Genomic DNA, 12,657 nt, shown 5'->3' on the forward strand with positions numbered 1-12,657 from the left:
TTTCTTTTTCTGTTTCTTTGTAAACTTTGGTCGTCTATCTCGGCACACCTTGTACTGAGGAGACTATTTTTAGTTTATATATATATATATATATATATATAGCTTCTTCAAAAAAGAAAAAAAGGAAACTCGCAAAACTTACCAAAAAACAAAAAGGAAACTCGCCATTATGAATTGAAAAGAATAAAAATGTAAAATACATTCTATAATAGTCATAGAAAATTTTCAATGTTATAAATTACTAAAATATTTTTTTATTAATTAATAAAAGTAAATATAATTACTAAAATACTGTAAAAAAAAAGTAAATATAATTTAGAAATAATTTTAAATTTAGTACAAATCCATATTTTCCAAAGATGTCAATGTATTTAGAGAAAAATATCAATGTTATAAAATACATTTTATAGTAGTATTTTTTTTATTGGATCGTAGACAAAAAAATTTACTCCAGTGTTTTTCGTGCCCTTGTAAAATTAGCATTATAATCATTCATATGCCTATATTATACACATTTTGTTGGTAGCTATCTACGATAAAAACATATTTCTTTCAATCATGACTTCCAATATTTGTCTCCACATGTTGTTCTATTATATCATAAGCCTTCACATCGTTTCTACATTGGCTCACTCTGATAATTATATCATTCACATGAATTTATCAGCTATGCCAACGATATTCTTAAATCAACATAGTTGGTATGAATCCACTCTTTCTCAAGTTACTCCTACAAATAATAATTTCAAGTCTACATCTTCTAAAATCATTTATACATACAACAATGTTATGAATGGTTTTAGTGCAAATCTATCACCTGAAGAGCATGAAGCTCTCAAAATCTCCCCTGGTTACATTTCATCAATACCGGATTTATCCTTGAAGCTTGACACAACACACTCACCTAAATTCCTTGGTCTTAATCCCTACAAAGGGGCATGGCCAGCCTCTGATTTTGGCAAAGATGTCATTGTTGGTGTGATTGACACGGGTGTTTGGCCAGAAAGTGAAAGTTTCAATGATAAGGGAATGACTAAAATGCCTTCAAATTGGAAAGGCCAATTATGTCAATTTGAAAATACCAACAATTCATCTTTGTGCAACAAGAAACTCATTGGAGCCAGGTACTTTAACAAGGGATTCTTGGCGAAATATCCAAACATTAGTAGAACAATTGTTAACACGACACGTGACACATCCGGTCATGGGACCCACACTTCATCAATAGCAGCTGGAAGTAGAGTAGATGGTGCATCTTTCTTTGGTTTTGCAAATGGAACAGCAATGGGAATAGCTTCATTGTCTAGAGTAGCCATGTACAAGGCTGTGTGGGGACCAAATGAAGATATGGTTGTATCAGATATAATAGCTGCAATTGATACCGCAATATCAGATGGTGTTGATGTTCTTTCAATGTCATTTAGCTATGACAATGTGCCTTTGTATAAAGATGGTATTGCCATAGCAACATTTGCAGCTATGGAAAAAGGTATTTTTGTGTCTGCATCAGCAGGTAACGATGGACCTTCCTTTAATACTATGAAGAGCAATGGAATACCATGGGAGACAATTGTTGCTGCTAGTACTTTAGATCGCGAATTTCATGGAAATCTTACACTTGGTAATGGAGTCTCAGTCACTGGCTTCTCTATTTATCCTGGTAAATTCTCCACTAGCAATTTTCGAATTGTTTTCATGGGTATGTGTGACAATGTTAAAAAACTAATCAAAGTAAAGAGCAAGATTGTGGTTTGTGAATTTAACAATGGAACTTTTGATAATCTTGTAAAACCAATTCAGAATTTAATTGCAGCAAAAGTTGTTGGAAGTGTTCTCATAACAAACACATTACAAATTGATGAATTTTCATTGTCAAGTGCGATACCATTCCCATCTATCATTATTAACCCCAAAAATGGAGAGATTGTAAAAGATTTCATCAAGAGAACCTCTTACTCAAGTTCAATAGCAAAAATGTCTTTCAAGATAACATCTTTTGATGTTAGACCGGCGCCTAGTGTGGATATTTATAGTTCAAGAGGACCCTCAAAGAATTGTCCATATGTTTTGAAACCCGACATTACAGGTCCTGGTACATCAATCTTAGCAGCATGGCCCACAAATATTCCTGTGTTTGATTTTGTATCTTATAAATTCTTCAATAAGTTTAATATTGCAAGCGGAACATCTATGTCATGCCCTCATATTGCTGGTGTTGCGGCGCTTTTAAAAGGCGCGCATGGTGATTGGAGCCCTGCGGCTATCCGGTCGGCAATAATGACAACATCAGACATATTTGATAATACTAAGGAACATATCACAGACATTGGAACAGGTAACAAAGCAACACCTCTTGCATTAGGAGCTGGTCATGTTAATCCTAATAGAGCACTTGACCCTGGTCTTATTTATGATGCTGGTGTACAAGATTATGTTAATCTTCTTTGTGCACTTAACTACACACAAAAAAACATCATTGCCATTACAAGATCATCGGTTAATGATTGCTCTAAACCTTCATTAGATCTCAATTATCCTTCTTTTATTGCTTTTTTCAATGCTGGAAATTCTTCAAAGACAACCCAACATTTTCACAGAACAGTTACTAATGTTGGCGAAGGACAAACAACGTATGTTGCTAGCATTACACCAATTAAAAGGTTTCGTATCAACGTTATCCCAAATAAGTTGGTGTTCAAGAAGAAGAACCAGAAGATAAGCTACAAGTTGAGCATTGAAGGTCCAAGAATGATACAAAAGAATAAAGTATCTTTTGGATATCTTACTTGGAAGGATGACAAGCATGTAGTTAGGAGTCCTATTGTTGTAACCATCCCTAGTTTCAATTTGTAGATCACTATATATCAAATAAAAGTTTTTTTTCTCAAAATTTCATCATCACTTAAATCTGTCATTTATAATTATTAAATTAAATTTATGCAAAATAAATTTTAATAGCAATTTTGCTCTGACCAATGTGACATGTTTGTTCATTTAAGGAATAAACTACTTAGACGATTAACTCTTGTTTTAGAGTTCAGACACTTGTGCTAATATTTCTACACAATGCTCAGCTAACACACCTTTAACTTTAAGCATCATGCACTAATCAGACTGCGATTTCTGTGACTTTAAGAGGGGTTCTATCGCGCATTAGTGAGTCGGGGGGGGGGGGGGGGGGGGGGGGTCTGTTTAGATGCATGTATCTATTGTTTTGTTGCTTTGCAAAATAAACACTTGCATTCATCCTAAGGATGGTCATTGACAAAGATAAGTGGCACTGCTCAAATTACTTATCTGAAATTTAAAGTTTTTTCGTAGAATTGCTGTTTATAATTGAGCATTACAGAAAATGAGGATGTTCGAACAATGCACGATGCTGTGTATAAAAAGTAAGTGCCACCCATCTCAGAAGTGTATATGAGTAATTTCTCTCTAAATGTCATCTAAACAAGAATTCATACTTTGATAGTTAACATCTTTTCTTTACTTTGTTCAGCAGTAAAAGGTTCATCACATAAGAAGCATAAGCCCAATTCCATCCTCTCTTCAACTTCAAGAGCACTCAAAATTTTCAGCAATTTGTGTTTTGAACCCATCTAATGCGCCGAATCGAAGGCTCGTGATACCAATTGTAACGGGTAAATTAGATTCTAGGGACGAAACCGATAGAATCAAGTCTCAAAGTAGGAATTCCAATGGTTTAAATAGAATTCGGTACAAATGAGAAATTATGCAAACATAGTATGCATAGAGTTGATTGAGAGTTTATAGAGAAAGAAGATAATTCTTTGAATATTGATTGATTGTCAAAATACAATCACTAAAATAATAAAATCACAAAGATAAACTATTATTTAAAATAAACTACTTAATTCCTACACTGTTCTTCGCAACTGGCGACAAAGCTTGTTCGGTGATCAGACGCACTAAAACTCTGGCAGGGAAGAACTTAAAGTCTATATTGTTTGATTTCCAATTCAAGCTTGACAACAAACCTAGAAATGAGTTCAGGTATTCCTTTATTTTTTTCTTCATTTTTTTCCTTCAATTTGATAAATCACTCACATAGTTAAGTCTTCAATTATTTTTTCCTTTGTTAATTTGATGAACTACTCACGTATTTTATGATTAAGTTTATATGTGAAAGGATTGGATTAAAGGATTAGTTTAAAAATTAATGATCATTATTAGTTATTAAGGATTCAAAATGGAGCTAATGTTTGCTTTGATTCTAAAATTTGCATTCTTTGAATCTGGTGTAATAACGGTATTCAATAAAAACCCATAAACAGTTAATTTTGATGAGTCTCAATAACATAGCAAATGATTTTCAAAAAAATTCAAAATTTTTATAGATGATCTATATGATATAAACTATCAATCCAATGGTGGATTTTGTAAAATTCGTATTCGTTATAATATAAATCGATACTTGTGCACTATGAACAACTTGAGGGACTTGTTCATGTTAGACAAAGCCTATTAATACTGATAAACTTAATAATCTATTTAAGCAACCTATGCAATAACATATTCATGGCTTATAAATAACCTCCAAATTATTTTTGCACCTTCCATTCAACTTAAATAAATTAAATACGGGAAATATATTTATTAGAAATCAATAACTGGTGATGATCTGGTACATAAAATATCAGCTATTTTGCCTCCATCCGATGTAAATGGTGATGATCAACAACTGGGTTCAAGTTCTGGTAGCAAGAAATTTTCAGTCTCTGATATGTATAGTGTACTATGTGGATTTGATAATTACTATGAAGCTAGAAGTTGGAAATTTCTATGGAAATTACATGTTACAGAGAGGGTTAAATGCTTTATATGGTTACTTTCTCATGATAGGTTGCTAACCAATAGTAGAAAGGCAATGATGGGCTTGTGTCATGCTACGTGCACCTTGTGTGGTAATGTGGAAGAAACTAGTATACATGCCTTGCGTGATTGCACAGTAGTAAGGAATATGTGGTTGAGTGTAGTACCTTGTGATTCTCGTGGCCTATTTTTTGGAGGTGGTCTTGAGAGTTGGATTAATTATAACTTGTCAAGTGATATTGACAGAATTAATGGTATTCGATGGGAGGATTTTTGGGCGACGGCTTGTCATTTTTTGTGGTCGTGGCGTAATAAGGAGCAACATGTTGAGGAATTTAGTCGACCTGTGCAAGCAATTGTGCATATATTGCAGTGTTGTAGTCATTATTATAACGCTTGCATGGAACTTAAACATGTCAATACAATACAAAAGGGAGTGTGCTGGATTGGTTGGAAGGTACCGGAGGAAGGATGGGTGAAGCTCAACACAGATGGAGCTAGCAAAGGTGAAGGTCTGTCGGGTTGTGGCGGTATCATAAGAGATCATCAAGGAAATTGGTGTGGTGGGTTTGCAAAATTTGTTGGTACTGGTAGTGTGCTTATAGCTGAGTTATGGGGTGTGCTTGAAGGGCTAAAGCTTGTTTGGAGGAAGGGATATCGAAAGGTTGAAGTTAACATTGATTCAATCTCTGTAGTAAAGATGATCTTGAATGGTATGACTAGTAGTGCTTTGGGGTTCTCTTTGGTTAAAAGCATTGGAAGATTGTTAGATGAACAGTGGGAAGTGAAGATTTCACACTCTTATCGTGAGACAAATAAGTGTGCGGATGCATTGGCAAGTATGGGTTGCATATTAGATTGCAACATTGTCTTTTTTGAGACTTGTCCGAGTAGTATTAAAAATTTATTTTCTGCTGATGTTATGGGGCGCAACACCCCTCGCTTGATTGCGTTGTAATTTTTTCTTTTGGGCTTAGTCCCTCTATGATATCAAAAAATAAATAAATAAATAAATAAATAATTTTTTCTCCTTCTATTCAACCTAAATAAATTAAATACGGGAAATATATTTATTAGAAATCAATAAATATTTTTTTCTCCTTCTATTCAACTTAAATAAATTAAATACGGTAAATATTTATCACAAATCAAACAATAAATAATTTTTGCTTTTTCTATTCAAACTAAATAAATTAAGTACGTGAAATATTTATCACAAATCAATAAGTTAAATTTATCGACTTTTGGATATCTTCTAAATAAAATATAGAATAATTAAAACATATTAATTATAATTTATTTAAAAATATACACAAGACAATAGCTTTAATAAAATATACTTATTTACTAATTTAATAAGTTTTGCAACAAATCTATTATTATATTATTTAGGAGCCCTTGATAGAATGAACTTTCCTCACAGCGATTTGACATTCAATGCTCTTAATGCTATTTTTTTTTTCGAGCAACTAATTCTTATTGTCATCTTCAATGCGTGGTCAACATGTATGCGTTTTTAAATGGAAAATTCTTATATCATGAATCAATGGTATTCAATTGAGATTTCTCATGACTTATAAAATGTCTACTGGTATTCAAAAATATATGGATTTTGATGGATTCTCTTCTATAGTGGATTTTGATAAATTTTGTGAGACTTTTTAGTTAAAAATACACACAACATGCTCATCAAACAATCTCATCAAAACCCTTGGGATTTTGTGAGACTTTCTTGAAACCCTTTTTTTTTTGTTGAAGCAAACTCATTCTTCTTCTCATCTTCTGCCGTCATTTTGTCACTGTGCGCAACATAACAAAGTAACTACTATCAAAATTCTTCAATTTTGTTTATGGAATGAGTCACTGTTAATATTTTTTCTTCTTCACCGTTTTTTCTTTTTCTTTTTTCCATCCACAAAGCATTCAATTGATAACATGGAATGAAAGTGTGTCAGAATCAAATTACAAATTTTCAGCAAGCTTTTTATTTTTTTACAACATCGATTCATTATTTATTTTTCTTACCACTATTCGTTTATATTTACGATTCATTTCAATTATTTGACAGTTGATGAATTGATCATTGTTATATGTGACGACAATTTTTGTCTTGACTAAAAAATATATTCATTCAGATCGACAGCGTACATGAATTAGATACAAGTAAAAATTCAACATCATTGAAAATGAAAAAGATGAGTTTTCCAAAAATCTTTATTATGTTTTTAGACAATAATTAATCGTTTTTATTTTTTTTATTCAAAAGCTAGAATCCATAAAGTCTTTTTTTTTTTTTTACAAAATCCGTAAAGTCTTTTGAAATCCATTAAAGTCTTTTAGAATTCAAATTGGAAAATCCTGATCTTTTAAAAAAGTCTTAAAAGTCTTTTACAATCCAATCAAATCTTGTAAAATCTTCATGACTTTTTTTATTAAAATTGTCCATCAAAATCTTAATTCAATACACCCCCCTTAGATTGCACGGGTCTATTAATTTTTGTTCGATACTTAAGTTTATCATTATGCTATTGTTGAAATTTATTTATAATAAAATATCTATTTTTTTTATAAAATATTATTGAAATATAAGTGAAATTATTGTAATACTAGTATCCGGACCCGTGCCAAGCACGGGTAAGATGAGACTACAAAAAATAACATTTTAATATTAAAATTTTCATAATTCTCAAATAAAAATAATGAAAAAATATAACTTAAAAAAATAGGATCCCATATTAGTCAACAAAAAAAAATGTATCATAGTTGTTGTTTCTATTATTTTCCACTAAAAGAATTATAAACTTGATGAAAAATAATTTCTCAATGGTATATATGGAAAATACTTTGAAGATTCGTAAAAAGACTTTGAGGTGGATATGAATTAAAAAAAATGTATGTGTATCAATATATGAGTAGAAATATAGATTGCAATATAAATAACAGGAAAAAAAAATCGAATCCCGTATTAATATTTTTTTCTTATAATATTTCCCGTATTAATATTTAAATAGAAATATAGGTTTCAGTTAAAATTAAAAAAAGTCATTTGTATTAATGTATAAGTAAAAATATATGTTCACGTAAATATTACAATAAAAATAGACGGTCATATTGATGTATGAGTTGAAATATAGGTCGATCACACTGAAAAATTACCAATAACGTAATTTTCTTTCCTTGATTTTTTTTCTGTCTCCCTCTCTAAATTTTTGACCTGCTTTTGTTTAGCTTAATCCAATCAAAATAGTGTTGAAGTTGAAGATGAGTGAACGCGTGCCTTCATACATTAAAATTGTTCAAACTTCTCATTCGTAGTAATTAATAGTTTTAATTTGTTTACTTTCTTTCTTCTTTTTTTTTTTTCCTGTTAAAATATCAAATCTTTGTTTCTAACTTCTCATTCGTTCATGAATTAGGAGAGAAACAATATTGTTGAATTTGTCTTTCCAAACTCATGACATCAATGGTGCTATAAATTCATAGAAGCATATAGAGTCAATTACTTTTAGTTTCTTTTGGTAAATTGTATATATGAGGTGATAAAACCATAGAAGCTTAAAGAGTGAGCCAGACAAAATCAAAGATCCAAAATTAAGCATTACCTTATTAGGGAAGATCACAATATCAGTAATTGTTTAACCGGTAAAAATCAAGTCCAAATTATTATACGACTCATTAAAGGTATAAATGTGAGCCTTTATATTAAAAAAAAAAAAGCATATATATTAATGCATATAAGTAGAAATATATGTTCCCGTAGAAATCACAATAAAAATTATGCTCCCGTGTTGATTTATGACTTGAAATATAGGCCACCTAGAAATAAAAAATAAAAAAACTTTCGTATTCATATATGAGTTGAGATCAGTTCCATTTGGCTTATCCTCCATTTCCTCCCGTCTATTGCTAGATTTGTGACATGTGACAAAAAGCAAATCAACTGGTTCTGATTAAAAGTAGCGATCAATATGTTTTCTTAATTAGAAAACACAAGAAAATTCTTTCTCTCTCAACGACTCCTACATACTCCACCCTCTCTTTTCGATCTGCAACTTTTCAATCCACACTTAAGAAAAAGATTAGTGCATTCAAAATTATTATATTATGTGATTTACATCTATTTATATAGGTATATCATTCAAAAACAATTCATTGGATTACAACGCATATTAAATATTAATTATCATTTAATTACTATGAATGCATGAAATAGAAGAATTGTGCAAAAAAAATATGTTGACTTCACATCATTCATACGTTGACTTCACATCCACTTTATTCTTGTTATTCAATACTATAACTAAATCCATCACACCCTAGTCCCTTCCAATATGTTTAAGAAAGGGTACCGGATCAGAGTAAACAACAATGTCGAATCAGACTGACCTACCTTGAAAGAAAGTAATTGGGCAGCCACTAGGTTTCAAAAATTCAATATGAAGTTGCTGTAAAAATAACAAATGAACCAAAACAAATGAGATTACGATTGTTTTTTTCATAACGATAAAAGTAATATATAGATCAATATCCTGATAAAATGTTAAATGTAATAGACTATCAAAATAGCCAACATGATATAATTTAAAGGCAACCATCTTAATTCTAACCACATTATTTTTGTGTTCCTTTTGCACACCATGAACATCTCAATCACATCCGCAAATATTATGAAAAAATAATTAGTACTAATGTTCTTTTCAAAATAAAATTGCAACAAATAATATTTGATGAAATTACTTACCAATAAAAAACCTAAAAACACATCTTAGTCCTCTGCAAAAAAAAAAAAAAATAGTGAAAACATAACATATAACCTATAACCTATACACTATATAAAAGAATTACATTACATTGAAAAAAATAGTTTGAACTTTCAAAATTAAGATGATGTAATAGAAAAGTTTGTGAAGAAAATTTGTCAATTGATAGTATCATTTATAGTACAGGATAGCCACTTAAAAATGTTTAAGTGCTAATTACTTTTATTCCATATTTTTTTTATACATTAAACCTTTTTTATTGCACTTTCAATTCACTTCAAATAAGGATATAAGGATATATAAGGATATACACGTACTATAATATTAAGAATTAAGAAATAAGAAATTAAGAATATTCTTTAAATATTCCTTATTTGAGTGTTTTTTTTATAATAAAATACTCTTTTTGTTTTTACTAATGATGATAATAAAATATTCCTTATTTTGTTAAGGATTATCGGTTCATATATTTTTTTCCCTGCCAACGATAATTATGCCCATATAATAATGTTCTGTATAATATTTATTCTTTTGATAATTATTCATTAAGACGTATAATATTATTCTTTAGTTTCTATAAACTTATAGTATGAGTATTAAGGTTTCCATAATCGTATACTATTTAATTTTACAGCTATAAATAAATAAATCGAATACAATAAAATTTGTTATTATTCTTTTGTTTCCATAACCGTATAGTATTAATGTTTCCATAACCATGTCTTATTAATTTTACGGCTATAAATAAATGAAATACAAATAAAAATTGTTATTATTATTCTTATTTTTATGTGAAATAAATGCTAATGCAATATGAGAAGAAAAATCATTTTGAAGTGACACGTGTACATATTCCTTTGAAAAAAGGCTCTCAAATAATATAATAATAATAGTAAATTCTTTTTTTTTTTTGTGATAGAAATTCGTTTTTTAATAATAAAATAAAAGAATAAAAATCTTGAATATTTTTATTAAAAACGCAAACTAATTTGCAGCTAATTGCTTATTATACCTAATCTATTATTTATATGCAGCTGGAAATTATACCTAATTATTATAATTGCTTGCTATATATAGCACTTCAGAAATAATTCCTTTTGTAACAATGCAAAAAAAATAAAAAAGAATTAATTGCATTGATTGTCAAATTGCTGTGAGGAGAAAGAATTCTATCAAAGGCTCCTAAATAATATAATAATAATAATAATAATAATAGATCTTGTGTCCTTCTTTTGCTAAGCAAAACAAATAGAAAATAAGAAAAGTATTAGAATTTAGGAAAAGTTATGTTTTCGTATCTATATATCAATAAAAATGACAAAATTATTATTAACAATACTAAAAAAAATAAAAATCAAAAGATTAATTAGGTTATTCTTATAATGAAACAAAACAATAACCAAAATGAATATCATTCGATAAACCAAAACATTAAAATAGTTTAAAAAATCGAATTGTAAATATTATACGTGAAGTAAAAGAGCAAGAAGAACTTGAATAGGAGGAAGAAAATGCCAACCAAAGTTGAATATTATGTAGCTCTATTAGAAACAGACTATTTATAGATGTAAAATAATAAAGTAAAAGATAATGATTATGAATTAATTTGATTAAATAAAAAATTAAACCATTGCCTTAATATATGTCTGCGTGATAAATCAAATGACATTACATTGCAATAGCTGAACATAAATCTTCAAAATGCAAAAGTAACAAACTGAAAAAACTAACACAACTAAAATAATATGTAAATAATTATTCTTCAATGTCTTGAACCCATGCCTAAAATGAGACTGTCATTCTACCAAACGAATCTGCAAATAAAATAGAATTAAAAATTAAAAAATTAGTACTTAATGATTAAAGTCATTATATTTTAAATAAATAAAAAATTTACACATAGTTTGTGACAAAATAAAATTATAATGAAATATGACAAACCTTTAGTATGAAAGAAGAGATACTTTTACTCAAACAATGTATTAATCTGCATACAAAAACGAATAGATCAAAACATAATTTTAAGTTGGATGGAAGCAATATTGTATGATCACTACATCACAGACGAATACAAACAACCAATCTAAGATTTTTCTGGTGAAGTAAAAGAGCAAAAGACAGTTTAAGATTGTCTCACAAAATTAATCTAAAAAATTATATATTTTTTAGATTGAGAGTAGTCATAGAAGAAAATATAAGAACAATATAAATTGTTGAAAACACACAAAATGAAAGAAGGAAATTTGGAAATAATATTGAATTCTTTGATTGAATGTTGAATCAACGTGAAGAATGATGAAAGTAGAAACAATATTTATAAGAAAAAAATTCAAGCAATTCATTGCTATTATGTAGATCCGAAATTTGCTGAAGTAATTGATTAAATAACTTGAAAAATGAAGAAACAAATAATGAGTAAATCAAATAAACACAATATTGAACATGTACTTCAAAATAGGCCGATTCAAACACGTTAATTAAATTGAAAACAATTTTTTGTTCTAGTTAAAATGGATTAAAACAAAAGAAAATCATATGTTCCTTTTATAATCAAGACATTTATGGTATATTCATTTCATTCTTATATCACTTTCTTTCGTGACTCACACACTACCAATAAATATGGGTTAGAAATGGCATAAGAATAAGAATTATTTACTCGAAAAAGAAAAAAAATAGCATTAAGAGCAGATTTCATTGCCCTGGAAAAAAAAAATCTTGATTGTCTTAATTGAATACCATGTGATTTTTTTATATTTCATAAAAATCTGTATTGAATACCACAAGATTCTTTTATCATAAAAAAAATTTTTAAAATCTAATAAAATCTCAATCCAATACACCCTCCTAAACTAGTTCTGAATAAAGAAGAAGGCAATGACATCATTACCACCATTTTCCAAACTTTTAATCTGGACCATTAATTTTTCAATTTTCCACATGTCATACACCCAAGCGATATACTGGAATTACTGGTGCATACACATACTGGATGGGATCTGACTCCCTTCGGGAAGGTAAGCATATTTTCCCCTATAAAATATATTGGGGTAAAGAGAAATTT

At 29.1% G+C, this 12,657-nt stretch overlaps 1 protein-coding gene across 1 annotated transcript; it reads left to right on the forward strand.

Annotated features, from left to right (window-relative positions):
* Window positions 1-558: 558 nt before the first annotated feature.
* LOC123883452 (subtilisin-like protease SBT3) lies at window positions 559-2,853 on the forward strand. Its single transcript, XM_045932258.1, has one exon. The coding sequence runs from the start codon at window positions 559-561 to the stop codon at window positions 2,851-2,853; it is 2,295 nt and encodes a 764-aa protein (XP_045788214.1).
* The last annotated feature ends 9,804 nt before the right edge of the window (window positions 2,854-12,657 follow it).

The sequence above is a fragment of the Trifolium pratense genome, linkage group LG5, assembly GCF_020283565.1.
Source record: "Trifolium pratense cultivar HEN17-A07 linkage group LG5, ARS_RC_1.1, whole genome shotgun sequence".
In the NCBI taxonomy this organism is placed as follows: domain Eukaryota; kingdom Viridiplantae; phylum Streptophyta; class Magnoliopsida; order Fabales; family Fabaceae; genus Trifolium; species Trifolium pratense.